The 16738-nt window shown below is 33.7% G+C and overlaps 1 protein-coding gene across 1 annotated transcript; it reads left to right on the top strand.

Moving 5' to 3' along the window:
* Nucleotides 1-11392: 11392 nt before the first annotated feature.
* Nucleotides 11393-16304, top strand: LOC139868739 (uncharacterized). The gene is made up of 5 exons (XM_071857076.1): nt 11393-11519; nt 13238-14134; nt 14392-14767; nt 15200-15661; nt 16226-16304. Exons 1-5 carry the CDS (start codon nt 11393-11395, stop codon nt 16302-16304), a joined length of 1941 nt encoding a protein of 646 aa, XP_071713177.1.
* The last annotated feature ends 434 nt before the right edge of the window (nt 16305-16738 follow it).

Raw genomic sequence — 16738 nt, 5'->3', positions numbered from 1 at the left:
ATGCTAGTAATCGGGTTTATGGTTGTTGTTGGTGGGTTTTGGGTTGGTGAATAAATTGGCCAAGATTAGAACTTGTATTTGGGTTTAATCACTAGGTTAGTGATTATGGAAGTGTTGGAACCTTTTTAGAGTGTTTGAAAGACTAATTTTGAAATAAGTCAAAACTAGGGTTTGTGGGTGATTTTGAGAATTTTAAGTGTTTAACACTTATGATTGGGTTAAATTGGCATATTAGGACCATTGTCACTAGTGTTAGTGATTATTGGTTAGTTTGGGCGCGTTTTGTGTTTGTAAGTGCAATTGGTCGAATTTGCACTAAGTGTCGAATTTAGTTGGTTTGTAAATCCACTCTAAGTGTGTTGTTATATTTGTGATAATGGAATTGGTATATTCCAGCGAGTTGCGAATTATTCGGTGGCATTCATCAAGGCGACAAGGTGAGTGTTAATATCCTATGTGCATATGTATGTGTAGGATGGGTGCGGGTCGGGTGAAGTGGTTCTCGATTATGGAGCTCACTTCACATATAGGTGGATTTGATGGACTTGTGTATAGGTCCAATTGGCACGGTTGTGCATTTTGGTTTACCACCTTTGGCGAGGTACACATTTTGTGTGTACATTATCACACGTGGTTGTGATGTGGATGATATAACCCCAATGGCGAAGGGTTTTGATGTTGAGAAGTGAGTCGCGTGTGAATGCGGATTCACGATGACGCGTGTAGTTTCGGTCATCTTATTGAGAAAGTGAGTCTCGTGTAGTTCGGATTCACGATGACTCGTGTAGTCCGGTCATCTTATTGAGGTAGTGATCTCGTGTGCTTGCGGATTTACTAAGGCTCGTGTAGTTCGGCCAACCTCGATGTTGTTATGGTAATGAAGGTAGTAGTCTCGTGTGGATGCGGATTTACTAAGGCTCGTGTAGTTCAGCCAATCTTCATGTGGTAATCGGTTGTCGGTTCTCGGTATTGGGTTAAGGGTTAACCTTGGACGTTTATATATTGTTATATATATATTGTCGTATTGTTGTTATGCAGCTAACCCTCCGGGTGTGGCTTTTTGGCGTTGTTCGCATCGTCGTTGGTGAACTTACTTGTTGTTATTATTAGCTTGTTGCTTAGTGATCGTACGGTATGCTTAGCTTAGCTTGCCTTTATGCTTGGATGCTCCGGTATGCGGTATTTGATTATTTATGTGGCGTGTCCATTTTATGCATATATATGAATGTAGTATATTCTCACTCACTAAGCTTTAGCTTACCCTCTCGTTGTTGACTTTTTATAGATTTGCATGGATGCGGTGGCTCGGGTAAGCGTGGGACTAGTGGGCTCGCATAGTTGCTTTAGAAGATCTTGCTTTTGGATTGATTAGGATTGGGTAGCGTATTGTGATGACCCGTCCTAATCCATCTGGATGAATTCCATATCGATTATAAACGATTCATAACAGTTGATTACATCGAGAGGTACTTGACCTCTATATGATACATTTTAACAAACATTGCATTCGTTTTTGAAAAGACAATCTTTCGTTACATCGAAAGTTGACGACATGCATACCATCTCATAATATATCCAACTATAGTTGACTTAATAATAATCTTGATGAACTCAACGACTCGAATGCAACGTCTTTTGAAATATGTCATGAATGACTCCAAGTGATATCTCTAAAATGAGCAAATACACAGCGGAAGGTTTCTTTAATACCTGAGAATAAACATTCTTTAAAGTGTCAACCAAAAGGTTGGTGAGTTCATTAGTTTATCATAATCAATCATTTCCATAATAGTAATAGACCACAAGATTTCAGTTTCCATAAATATCCGTACACTAGCAAGTGTATAAAAGTATTCTATAAGTTGTTGAGCGCTTCGGTAACCATACTTAACCATTAATGTGGCATATTCCCTTTATTATGAAATCTCCCTACACTGTACCAAGTGTAGTAAAAACGAAGTACTATGCAACCGTTTACGATACTAGAGCTACTAGCCCGGTTGGGGTTGTCAAACCCGATAGATCTATCAATTGGATTCGCGCTTACATGCTCTTACAACATGTAAATATTAGTTACCAAGCTATTAGGGAAAAATATGCAAAGTGGTACAACTCAACGTAGAATATGTTTTTAGTACTTGTGTCCATTTCGTAAAACAGTTATAAAACATCGCATGTATTCTCGGCCCAAAAATATAAATAAAAAGGGAGTAATGAAACTCACCTAATGTATTTTGTAGTAAAAATACATATGACGACATTGAAAAATTATAGGGTTGGCCTCGGAATTCACGAACCTATATCATGTATATATATGTTAACACATATCTCAATTAATCAACTAAGTTTACTTATATTTTATAATTTATTAAAATTTTATATTTTTTTAAATACAATTATACTTATAATAATTATATGATATATAATTTAATTAGAGTTTTATTAACATAAAATGGTAATATATTAGTTAAAAAATATATTAATATGTAATATTAGTTGACTTGTAGTATAATTTTATATAGATAACATTTGTTCGTTAAAAATATTAATAGTAATGATAATAATAAAAATAATAATACTTTTAATAATAAAGATAATACTAATAATGAAATGATAATTATAATCATAAAAGTGATAAAAATAATAGTAATAATAATAATAATAATATCAATAATAATAATAATAATAATAATAATAATAATAATAATAATAATAATAATAATAATAATAATAATAATAATAATTATCAATAATAATAATAATAATAATAATAATAATAATAATAATGATAAAAAGACTACCTTCATGTATCAAGTCTTAGAAAAAAAAATAAACACCTCTGCCCAGGCTCGAACTCATGATCTCTTGATCTCCTAACACACCTCTAACCCAACCAATGAACCAATAGTGTCTTTCTTTTAATAATTCATTTGAGTAAATATTTATTATTAACGAACCAATTTTTATTTTCATCAAACTTCTATCATCATCATCAATATTTAAGTACGTTCTTCATCCTCTTTTGATATTATCATATACATACGGCCCAATAAGAACATAAGCTAGATTTTGGCCCAATTATTCACAAACCCTCACGGCCCAAGTTTATATCAGGAGCCTATCATAGTTCAATAGGTTATTTTAAAAAAAAAACTTTGCAGCAGCCTAGGATCGAACCAGGGACCTATGGTTAAACATCACACCAACGAAACCATTCGACCAACCTTGATTTTCTGAAATAATCTTATTTACTAAAAATATAATCCGTATTAATCTATTTTTATTTCTTCTTCACCATCATTCATTTTCGTTAACATCTAACCCAAGCATTCCTAAACTCAACATCATATACATGACAGCGATATTCTCTTCATACATCGTCATCAACATCATCATTAAATCGTTTAGCTTTATATATATCAACTCGATCACAATCTTACCGTATCTCCATCACCCTCCTCTTCATCGTGCATCATCATCATAACAAAATAGAATCAGAGATAGAAACCAGTGTGTAGTAGTGATAGTTATCGTGGCAGTGTGTTATGGTAGTTTTGTGGTGATGCAGGTGGCGGCGGTTGATGAGAGTGGTGACCGGTGAAGGTTTGTTTCCGGTTTCAAAACAGAAAAAAAAAATAGCGATATATATATATATATATATATATATATATATATATATATATATATATATATATATATATATATATATATATATATATATATATATATATATATATATAGATTGAGAGATGTATGAGAGAGAGTATGATCTTGGGTCGTGGTGGTTCATGGTTGTTATGGTGGAAAGAGAAAAGAAGCTCGATCAAGGTGATTGGCGGTGGTTAATTGTTATGGCTCACGAAGAAATTAATAGGTGAAGAAAGGTGGTATCGAATTATGATGATTGAAGTGGTTCAAGGCTATGATGGTGGTGGCCGGCGGTGGTGCAAGGTGGTGTGTGAGGTGGTGAAGAAAGGTGACTGTGAGGATGGTGCAAGGGGATGTTATGTTTCTCCTCTTCACAGTACATGTATATGTACCTATATATAACTTATAATATATTATTAAATATTTACTTATAATATAATATAGATAATTAAGCATGTGGGAGAATAGTGAGCATAATAGCAGCCTCATGCCGACACTTTTCCCCGAACTGGATTCTGGGCTCCGTTGTTAATTAGGGACGAATAAAAAGTCTTCGGAAAAATTTCAAATTTTTAGATTAATCGTATTTATTTATTTTGGTCATTATGGTATAAAATTCGATCCTAAATTTGTTAAATAAAAAGTACATCAACTGTCCCTCCCATTTATGGGTAAAATATAAAAAGTGTTAAAATTAAATAATTAGATCCTAAATGTATTTTTAATAAGCCTATAATTTATATAACACATTTTCGGATCACCTTTTATTTTAAAATTACTTAAGTTTAAATTTAACTTGCTTAATATCAATCAAAACATCAAACGAGTATTACAATCATTTAATATTTATTTTTAATATACTTTATTTATATAGAGAGATATATTTTAAATAATAATTATTATAATATCCTATTTTTATTTTATTAATTAAAAAAAAAATTTATAACCATAACATATAATACTTCAAATTATATTTCAAATTATTATTTATATATACATACACACATATCTATTTACAATTAGTTGTTCGTGAATCGTCGAGAAGAGTCAAAGGTTTACTAAATCTATATAAATAGTTCAAAGGTCAAATGTATGCATGAACACAGTTCAAAGTTTATGGGATTTCAATATTACAGACTTTGCTTATCGTGTCGAACTCATGTAAAGATTAAGTTTAAATTTGATCGAAAATTCCCAGGTCGTCATAGTACCTACCCGTTAAAGAAATTTTGTCCCGAAATTTGAGTATGGTCGTCATGGCTAACAATAAAAATGTTTTCATGACAAATATGAGTTTGATAAATAGAGTTTTATCATCATTGGCTAATATGGATAAAATGATTCGATTATGTGAAACGTACGAGTGAAGCTGTCACAAAAGATTGAATAGAGATTTAACTTTTGACGTAGTCATGGTTGAATTTTTGGAAAATAAGGTTCGTCTTAACTTTTGACGTTGTCTGGATTGAATTCCGGAATTCAAGGGATTTAAAAGAAAATCTTGGAAATCTATAGGATTTGATTCTTCGGGATTTATGGAAAATTAGGATCCTCTTTAATTTAATGTGATTATCTGCCTCGATTGCTTTGTCTGGTATCTTCTATATAAATGAACTTCTTTCGTTCCATTATTTTCACCACTCCAATTCTTTCTTTCTCGATCCATACTTTCAAACGATTGTGAAAATGCTTAATCCAGTTTTGATTCTTTTCCTCATCCTTACTATCGCAACATTCATTCTCCTTTTCCAACTTCCACCAGAGGAATCTACTTTCTTCTACTTCGCCCTTGGGGTTATAGTGTTTTTAATTCTCCCGTGTCTTTATGTTGCGATAAACATTGACATACACGGTTTGTAATTTATGTGTTGTTATAGGGCTTTATATTCTCCCTTATATTTTGAAGCTCTATGCTTTTGTTTTCTCTTCCCGACTTCAAGTCAAGCGAATAATGGTCCAGAATTCATAGATATAGAATTTCGAATGATTATAATGTTCTAAGCAGGAAGGAACGTGATAGCACGATTTGATTTTCAAATTTATCAAAATTACTGAAGATAGAACAATCAAGAATATATTCTTCTTGATATGTTCGGAGGTTATGTAGAATGAAAGAGTTATGTAACATGACACATGATGATGGTATAATCTACTGTGAACCATCATCACATTTCATTAGAAACTCAGCATGACTTACTGTAATATAATCACGTTGGCCAAGCGCATTATATTATACTAACTCATGCTTCTGTTCCCAACACTTCTCCACAATTCATTCATAATTTATACTTAGACTTTACAGAAGTTTCCAATATAATGGAATACAGAAATACGAAGAGGTAGATAATTTCGGACAAGAATATTTTTGAAAATATCCTCAGAAATATCGAAGATATTTATGATGATATTTTGGAATTTCTAAGTTCGAAGGTTGATGAAAAAAAAATTTCCGCAAGATTTTAACATGACTTCGGAGCAGGATAATATCTAAATATTTCATCGGATTCAGAATTACCTGGATTCATGAATATAGGGTTTGGTCCTTGTATTTGTCCATGGTCTTCTTCATGGTTAGCTCAATCCGTTTTTCAGTACCAAATTTTCTATCGAGCGTTCCCTAACACTCCATTCTTTATCATCAACCTCTTGGCCATTTAGGCCATCTACAATTTTACTGTTTCGTCTGCATTTAATGCAGCCATATTTGAATCATCGGTTATCAATCCGAGGTGTTTTCATGAGAATTGTGCTTTTAGATGATTAAACGCTGATGGTAATATGGTGGAATATAAATGGTTTCCCGGTAACAATAAATGAGCACGCATATATATTAAAGTTATAATAAGGCAAACCCGAATGAAAGTTGAAGTTGACTTGCTGGAGCTGTGACAAAATTGGCTACTTTGAAAAGGGATTGTAAAGTGTTTTTCGGTAATAACAATACCAAAGGTGCTAGCACAGATACGTGTTAAACGTTTGCTCAGGTTCTGAGTGTTTTTCAGGTTCATAACTATGTGTATCAATCTTTTCTTCCGTAGATAAAGTGCGGTTGATTTATCCTCTTGATTGAGGTGTTTTCAAGAATCATGAAAGGTTTGAATGCAGATTATAATTGTCAAGGTACAAATGAGGTTTAAGATGAAATTAAGTGGCAAACTTGAAGAATTATTTAGTTTCATATGTTATAATTAATATTTTAATTCATTTTTAATTGTCCAATGTTGATAGTCCAATAATCGGTTTATATATATATAATCTTAGAATCACCCCACGACGTATTGTATACGTATTGTCTTTGCATCAACCCAGAGACGTATTGTATACGTATTATCTTAGAATTAACTAAGACATATTATGTACGTATTTTCTTAGGATTTATCAAAATGTATTGTATACTTATTGTATTAGGATGTACCAAGAATATTATTATACATATGTACCATTACAGAATTCGTGTACATGTCTCAGACTCGATCACAACTCAAAATATATATATTATTGTAGAATCAACCTCAACCCTGTATAGCGAACTTGAGCATTACATCATATAGAGTGTCTATGGTTATTCCAAATAATATATATACATGCGTCGATATGATATGTCAAAACTTTGTATACGTGTCTCGATATTTAAAGTGCGTAAAGTAAATAACATAAATTAAATGACGATAAATAAAATTGCAAGAATATAAATTGCGATGAATAAATTGCGATAAATAAAATGTAATCAGTTAGCTAGGAACAATTAGCTAGGAACAGTTAGCGTGTATACTTATCAATATTTCAATTAGTTAATTCGTTTGTTTCTAACAAAATTTATTTGCCCAATGTTTTCTTCATTATGACACTTGTTGGATTCTGAGGAGTCAAAATCCAAATATGATATTGAATAAAAATGGTTATTTTGTGGTGAACAGATTCGTATATCGGTGAATGTAAATAGGAACGTAAATGACTGTTGAATCAAATTCGAAGAATGTACAATGTAACTTATTAATGTGAAATCTAAATATTCCTCGGGTATTACCTACCCGTTAAAATATTTTCACCATTAATAGTTTGTACGAGAGATATTTTTAATTACAATCTTTATGAAAATATATCTACATATATATTTTCTTTAGATGTAATCATAGATTTAATGAGTTAATATGATATTAAACTCATATGATTTTCGGTTCGAGCTAGAATAAGTAATCTCTAAAACTATTAGGAACCACATATCCTTCACAGAATATCAATGAAGTTATGGATCAATACTTCATCGGTTATTGTTGTTGGTACTCCTTGGTATCTATGGTGCGTATGATATTGAAGTTCGAGGTACAGATTGTGATGTTGAGGTGTGGGATGCGGATGTTGTTGTTGGTGGTACTGGTTATGCTGCTGATGCTGCTGCTGGTGTTTGTAACCTTTGCACCACATTCTCCAAGGCCACTACCCGAGCGCGAAGCTCGTTGACTTCTTCTATTACACCGGGGTGACTGTCGGTTCGGACGAGCGGATAGATAACATCTAGAATTTGGTATAGTATATGATCATGACGAGATACTCTGGAGATGAGAGAGAAAATGGTGTTTCGGACAGGTTCGCTGGTAAGTGCTTCAGGTTCATCGTCAAGAGGGCAATGTGGCGGATGGAAAGGATCACCTTCTTCTTGTCTCCAATGATTGAGGAGGCTACGAACCCATCCCCAATTCATCCAGAATAGATGATGACTGATTGGTTGATCCATTCCGGTCACACTGCTTTCAGAGCTTGAGTGGGATTCCATTTCAGAATCCGAGTGACTTAAACTAATGACGAATTCCATTTCGTACAATTGGATAAAGGATGTTTCGATATGAAATGATTTTCTGGCTAACGGATGGTATTCTAATTACATAGAATACCCATATATATAGAGCAAAAAGGTTTCGTAGATTATGACGGAATTTACGAGATATGTCAGGCAAAGTTTACAGTAATAGGTATGATAAGATATGATTTAGTAGATACGCTAAGATATGAATTTTTTTGTCTATACACTATTCATGCAATCAATGCAGCAAGACGTGTCTAGACTAAGAATGATAAGCAGATAATTTTCGACACCAAATGATAAGCAAAAATTTTGACATGCAGACACGGTCGAAGTCCAGACTCACTAATGCATCTAAACAACTATCAGTTAGACACACTAATGCAAGACCAGGTTCGCTAAGACCAGCGATCTGATAACAACTGTGATGGCCCGTCCTAATCCATCCGGGCGAAGTCCATATCGATTATAAACGATTCATAACAGTTGATTACATCGCGAGGTACTTGACCTCTATATGATACATTTTAACAAACATTGCATTCGTTTTTGAAAAGACAATCTTTCATTACATCGAAAGTTGACGACATGCATACCATCTCATAATATATCCAACTATAGTTGACTTAATAATAATCTTGATGAACTCAACGACTCGAATGCAACGTATTTTGAAATATGTCATGAATGACTCCAAGTGATATCTCTAAAATGAGCAAATGCACAGCGGAAGGTTTCTTTAATACCTGAGAATAAACATGCTTTAAAGTGTCAACCAAAAGGTTGGTGAGTTCATTAGTTTATCATAATCAATCATTTCCATAATAGTAATAGACCACAAGATTTCAGTTTCCATAAATATCCGTACACTAGCAAGTGTATAAAAGTATTCTATAAGTTGTTGAGCACTTCGGTAACCATACTTAACCATTAATGTGGCATATTCCCTTTATTATGAAATCTCCCTACACTGTACCAAGTGTAGTAAAAACGAAGTACTATGCAACCGTTTACTATACTAGAGCGACTAGCCCGGTTGGGGTTGTCAAACCCGATAGATCTATCAATAGGATTCGCGCTTACATGCTCTTACAACATGTAAATATTAGTTACCAAGCTATTAGGGAAAAATATGCAAAGTGGTACAACTCAACATAGAATATGTTTTTAGTACTTGTGTCCATTTCGTAAAACAGTTATAAAACAGCGCATGTATTCTCAGCCCAAAAATATATATAAAAAGGGAGTAATGAAACTCACCTAATGTATTTTGTAGTAAAAATACATATGACGACATTGAACAATTATAGGGTTGGCCTCGGAATTCACGAACCTATATCATGTATATATATGTTAACACATATCTCAATTAATCAACTAAGTTTACTTATATTTTATAATTTATTAAAATTTTGTATTTTTTTAAATACAATTATACTTATAATAATTATATGATATATAATTTAATTAGAGTTTTATTAACATAAATGGTAATATATTAGTTAAAAAAAATATATTAATATGTAATATTAGTTGACTTGTAGTATAATTTTATATAGATAACATTTGTTCGTTAAAAATATTAATAGTAATGATAATAATAAAAATAATAATACTTTTAATAATAAAGATAATACTAATAATGAAATGATAAAAAATGTTATATGTTAATAATGATAATTAAAATAATAAAAGTGATAAAAATAATAGTAATAACAATAATAATAATATCAATAATAATAATAATAATAATAATAATAATAATAATAATAATAATAATAATAATAATAATAATAATAATAATAATAATAATAATAATCAATAATAATAATAATAATAATAATAATAATAATAATGATAAAAAGACTACCTTCATATATCAAGTCTTAGAAAAAAAAAAATAAACACCTCTGCCCAGGCTCGAACTCATGATCTCTTGATCGCCTAACACACCTCTAACCCAACCAATGAACCAATAGTGCCTTTCTTTTAGTAATTCATTTGAGTAAATATTTATTATTAACGAACCAATTTTTATTTTCATCAAACTTCTATCATCATCATCAATATTTAAGTACGTTCTTCATCCTCTTTTGATATTATCATATACATACGGCCCAACAAGAACATAAGCTAGATTTCAGCCCAATTATTCACAAACCCTCACGGCCCAAGTTTATATCAGGAGCCCATCATAGTTCAACAGGTTATTTTAAAAAAAAATACTTTGCAGCAGCCTAGGATCGAACCAGGGACCTATGGTTAAACATCACACCATTGAAACCATTCGACCAACCTTGATTTTTCGAAATAATCTTATTTACTAAAAATATAATACGTATTAATCTATTTCTATTTCTTCTTCACCATCATTCATTTTCGTTAACATCTAACCCAAGCATTCCTAAACTCAACATCATATACATGACAGCGATATTCTCTTCATACATCGTCATCAACATCATCATTAAATCGTTTAGATTTATATATATCAACTCGATCACAATCTTACCGTATCTCCGTCACCCTCCTCTTCATCGTGCATCATCATCATAACAAAATAGAATCAGAGATAGAAACCAGTGTGTAGTAGTGATAGTTATCGTGGCAGTGTGTTGTGGTGGTTTTGTGGTGATGCAGGTGGCAGCGATTGATGAGAGTGGTGACCGGTGAAGGTTTGTTTCCGGTTTCAAAACAGAAAAAAAATAGCGATATATATATATATATATATATATATATATATATATATATATATATATATATATATATATATATAGAGAGAGAGAGAGAGAGAGATGTATGAGAGAGAGTATGATCTTGGGTCGTGGTGGTTCATGGTTGTTATGGTGGCGAGAGAAAAGAAGCTCGATCAAGGTGATTGGCGGTGGTTAATTGTTATGGCTCACGAAGAAATTAATAGGTGAAGAAAGGTGGTATCGAATTATGATGATTGAAGTGGTTCAAGGCTATGATGGTGGTGGCCGGCGGTGGTGCAAGGTGGTGTGTGAGGTGGTGAAGAAAGGTGACTGTGAGGATGGTGCAAGGGGATGTTATGTTTCTCTTCTTCACAGTACATGTATATGTACCTATATATAACTTAGAATATATTATTAAATATTTACTTATAATATAATATAGATAATTAAGCATGTGGGAGAACAGTAAGCATAATAGCAGCCTCATGCCGACACTTTTCCCCGGACTGAATTCCGGGCTCCGTTGTTAATTAGGGACGAATAAAAAGTCTTCGGAAAAATTCTAAATTTTTAGATTAATCGTATTTATTTATTTTAGTCATTATGGTATAAAATTTGATCCTAAATTTGTTAAATAAAAAGTACATCAACTGTCCCTCCCATTTATGGGTAAAATATAAAAAGTGTTAAAATTAAATAATTAGATCCTAAATGTATTTTTAATAAGCCTATAATTTATATAACACATTTACGGATCACCTTTTATTTTAAAATTACTTAAGTTTAAATTTAACTTGCTTAATATCAATCAAAACATCAAACGAGTATTACAATCATTTAATATTTATTTTTAATATACTTTATTTATATAGAGGGATATATTTTAAATAATAATTATTATAATATCCTATTTTTATTTTATTAATTAATTTTTTTTTTATAACCATAACATATAATACGCCAAATTATATTTCAAATTATTATTTATATATACATACACACATATCTATTTACAATTAGTTGTTCGTGAATCGTCGAGAAGAGTCAAAGGTTTACTAAATCTATATAAATAGTTCAAAGGTCAAATGTATGCATGAACACAGTTCAAAGTTTATGGGATTTCAATATTACAGACTTTGCTTATCGTGTCGAACTCATGTAAAGATTAAGTTTAAATTTGATCGGAAATTCCCGGGTCGTCACACGTATCCCCAATCGCCATGCTCGGTCTTTATTTTGTGTTAAAAATCATGTGGTTGAAAACTTGTATTTTGTACGAAAGTCGTAAAACGGCCGATGTGGGCCCGGTCTTGTAAAACTCATTTTATTATTGGAACGTGTTAGATTTACTTATGTTAATGTATTGTGAAAAGCGTTTGGTCTAAAAGTGTCGGGAAGCAAGAGATCTTTTTACGAAAATTGGAAAAAGTGGACAGTGGGCTGTCAGGCCATGTGCGCGCCGCGCACAGGTGGGGCTGCGCGCCGCGCACCCCATCTGGTCAGCTCAGTTTTAATTTTTTTTTATGCTGCGTTTTTGGTCGGTTAACGGGTTGGGTTGTTACACCAAATCGCCGAACTCCGACGAGCACATCCAACGAAGCAGAACCAAGGAGGTGAGAAGAGGGTGAAGCAAAACCGACATATTTGAAGAAAAAAAATACGAAAGAAAGAAGAATCACCATCACAACCCCAAATCGTACAAAAACGACGGAAATGCGACCAAAATTCCGGTCACCCCACAAATCCGGTCACAGAACACAAAAGTTTTCGTCGCCTGTAACCGACTAAGGGGAAGCCACCGGAAGAGACCTCCGTCACACATGAAGACCAGACATGGAGAAGGTTTACCGACGAAAAAAGCAAGATCCAAAGCACATGAACCAAATTCGCATCATTCAGAGTAGAAGGGTTGAAACCTTACCACTCGCCACCTGAAATCGAGAGAAAGGACCACGAAGTCGACGGAAAAAGCTAAATCCACCGGAAAAGCTATGGAGCAGACGGATCGGGGAAAGAGGAAGAAAAGCAAGAAATAACAAAATAAACACGACGATTAGCCTCATTGGGAGTTATTATAAAATAATTGCCAAAGTTCTTTCTATTAGGCTTAGTAGGATTATTGGTAATCTCATTGGCGGGGAACAAAGTGCGTTTATAAAAGGAAGATCTATTCTTGATATCATTCTCATCGCTAACGAGCTTGTGGTGGATGTAAATAGGAGAAAAGCCAAGTGTTTCATTTTTAAAGCGGATTTTGAAAAAGCCTTCGATAGTATACGATGGAGATTTTTGCTTGACATCATGAGTAGCATGGGGTTTGGTATCAAATGGAGAAGATGGATGGAGGCATGTTTCAAATCTGCTTCTATTTCAGTTTTGGTCAATGGCTCCCCTACCAAAGAATTCAATCTTCAAAGAGGAATCCGGCAAGGAGACCCACTTTCTCCTTATCTTTTCATTATCGCTAGCGAAGGTCTGAATATTCTCGCTAACATTGCTGTTAGGGATCATCTAATAAGAGGTGTTGAGCTTGGTATTGATAAGGTCATTGTTTCTCACTTGCAATTCGTGGACGATACTATCTTCTTTGGTAAATGGGGCAAGAGAAATGTGAATAATGTGTACAAAACTTTATCTTGTTTTGAGAAAGTCTCTGGTCTGAAAATCAATATGAACAAAAGCTTCCTATATGGGATTGGTGTTCCTCATTCTGAGGTTGAATCTGTGGCTTTGAGTCTTGGGTGCATTGCGGGTAAACTGCCGTTTCTTTATTTAGGTATGCCCATTGGTCACAAAATGAATAAAATATCTGCTTGGGATATGGTGATCGACAAATTTAACAAGCGGTTATCCGATTGGAAAGCACGAACTATGTCATTCGGGGGAAGGTTAACACTCATTAAATCGGTCCTGAGTAGCCTACCACTCTACTTCTTCTCGTTGTTTCGCGCGCCTTCTACCGTCATCAACCAACTTGAGAGTATACGTCGTAAGTTTTTTTGGGGCGGGACGGGGGATGAATCGAAATTGCCTTGGGTTAAATGGGATCACATTCTATTACCTTATGGGGAGGGAGGGTTAAATATCGGGTCACTTAAATCAAAAAACCTCGCGCTTTTGACTAAATGGTGGTGGAGGTTCCGGGTAGAAAATGACACACTGTGGGTTAAAGTAATTCGAAGTATTTATGGGAGGGAGGGGGGTTGGGCAATACTAACTTGAATCACTTGATGAAATGTTCTTCAGTTTGGCGTGATATCAGTAGATTAAATGTCGATTCGGGAAAGCTTGGAATTAACATTGAAACGCTCTTTGAAAGAAGACTAGGCGATGGCAGTAACATTCTGTTCTGGGAAGATGATTGGGTAGGGAACGTTCGTCTTAAGGACATGTTTTCGAGACTCTACAGGATCGAGACAAATGTTAGTGCGTCAATCAAAGATCGGGTGATACTCGTAAATGGGAACTGGAATTTTTCTTGGGAGTGGTCTAGGGGTCTTACAGGTCGCCTACATGGTGAGCTTGATCAACTAGTCTCTTTAATTCGTAACAATGCTATTTTAGAGGACGGAATCAGTACATGGAGGTTCACTTTGGGTTCCAATGGAGAGTTCTCAACAAGGTGTGCTGCTGCTAAGTTTGACGAGGTAATAATCACCAGGAATAACGCGAGCCTCGTACCAACACTTCGTAACAATCTCATACCACAGAAGATAGGCATTCACTACAAGAAAAATAAGCTTTAGTGACGAAGGCTTTTGGTCACTAATAACATTAAAATGGTCACTAAATCAAGTTAGTGACCAAAATAAGTTGGTCACTTTTCGTCACTATAGATCCGTCACAAAATATTTTTAGAGACCAAAATATCAAAATTGGTCACTATAGTGACCATTTGTTTGGTCACTAATACCGTTTAGTGACCAAAATTTAGTGACCACTTTTTTAATGGTAACTAAATAGCATTATTAGTGACCAAATATTGAGCCGTCACAAAAAGATCGTTACAAATGAGCATTTTTCTTGTAGTGATTTTTATTTGGAGAGCAACCAGAGGACGACTACCGGTTAGACAAGAACTCGATAAAAAAGGGATTGATCTCGATTCACTATTGTGTCCAATGTGTAACAACATAGTCGAATCTGTTGATCATGCTTTAGTCTCGTGCAAAGCGGCTAAAGAAGTTTGGGAGGGTGTATTTAAATGGTGTGGTTTTGATTTGCCGGCAAATGCAAACCTTGAGAATTTGTTCGTAGGATTAGGAAGTGGTAATATATCAGGTCACCGCAAAAGAATATGGCAGGCAATCGAGTGGGTCACGGGTTACTCTATTTGGAAAAATAGGAACTCTAAGGTCTTCCGTAATGCCGCTTGGGCTTCTTCAAAGGTCATCAACGAAATCCAAGTAAAGTCGTATGAATGGATTCGTAATCGTTCAAAAGATAGCATGTGCGAGTGGCTTCAATGGTTGACGAGTCCATTCAGTGTTGATTCTAACAGTATCTTTGACCCTGGGTAATATTTTTTCTGTATGTGTGTAATGTGATATTGGCATGGAGCTTCTGGCTACTCATATGGCCTTTTTTCTTTTTCTCCTTGTGGATTATATGTTGTAATATTGGTGATTTGGGTGGTTACTTTGTGCCCATATTCACCTCTGTGTACATTTGTAAATATTTTATATATATATATATATATATATATATATATATATATATATATATAGTTATCTGCTTTTCAAAAAAAAAAAATAAACACGCCGGACCTCCGGCGAGGTGCCAGAGGTCGGCCGCCGGCTGCTCGAAAAGTCTACAAAACGGCGGATGAAAAATAGATCAGAGTAGTTATAGAGACAACAAAGATAAAAAGAATTCACCGGAGAAGAACTAGCAACTTGATGAAGGCTCTTGACACTATAGAGTTGTAAAAAAGATCAAAAATTAGGAGTACAAGAAGAAGAAAAAGTAGCCTGAGTAAAAAGTAAAAAGAAGAAAAGTATGTGTAATTGTTTATGTGTACCTAAAAACTATATTTTAATTTAATGATGATATTTATATAATTATATTTATGTTGATGTAGATACGAACTGAATACGACACATGCACGTATCAATAAATTGTCGGCACTAAATTTGCCCGCTAAAAGCTGCTTTCCATGAAAAAGGGGAGACACCTAATTCTACTTTTAATAACTTTGCTACAAATACAATTAATAACATACTCTTTTTTTTTTTTTAAAGGCAAATCAATTTTTATTCATCAATACGAAAAAGATACAAAAGTGAAGTTCTAAGCCATTATGCCTAAATACTACAGCATGATGAGTTTTTTTTTTTTTTTTGGTAAAAAGGGGTTTACCCGGTGAATATATTGCTAATCAAAACAGTTACAAATAAGCACCGAGTTATAGGACATGCCCTATAATCTCATTGCAAAGCAGCTAGTTACACGAAATTATGTACATAACACTGGATGTTTAAATAGCTTTCCGGGTTAGATAACCATACGAGCCAATCAAGATTTAAACCTTTCGATCGATTAGAAATCCACTCGAACGTCATGACTTGAATCTCACTTAGAGCGACCGGTCCAT

This window comes from Rutidosis leptorrhynchoides, chromosome 9, assembly GCF_046630445.1.
Source record: "Rutidosis leptorrhynchoides isolate AG116_Rl617_1_P2 chromosome 9, CSIRO_AGI_Rlap_v1, whole genome shotgun sequence".
Taxonomy (NCBI): Eukaryota; Viridiplantae; Streptophyta; class Magnoliopsida; order Asterales; family Asteraceae; genus Rutidosis; species Rutidosis leptorrhynchoides.
The sequence above is the reverse complement of the archived record's forward strand: the minus strand, read 5'-3'. Positions and strand labels throughout refer to the sequence as shown.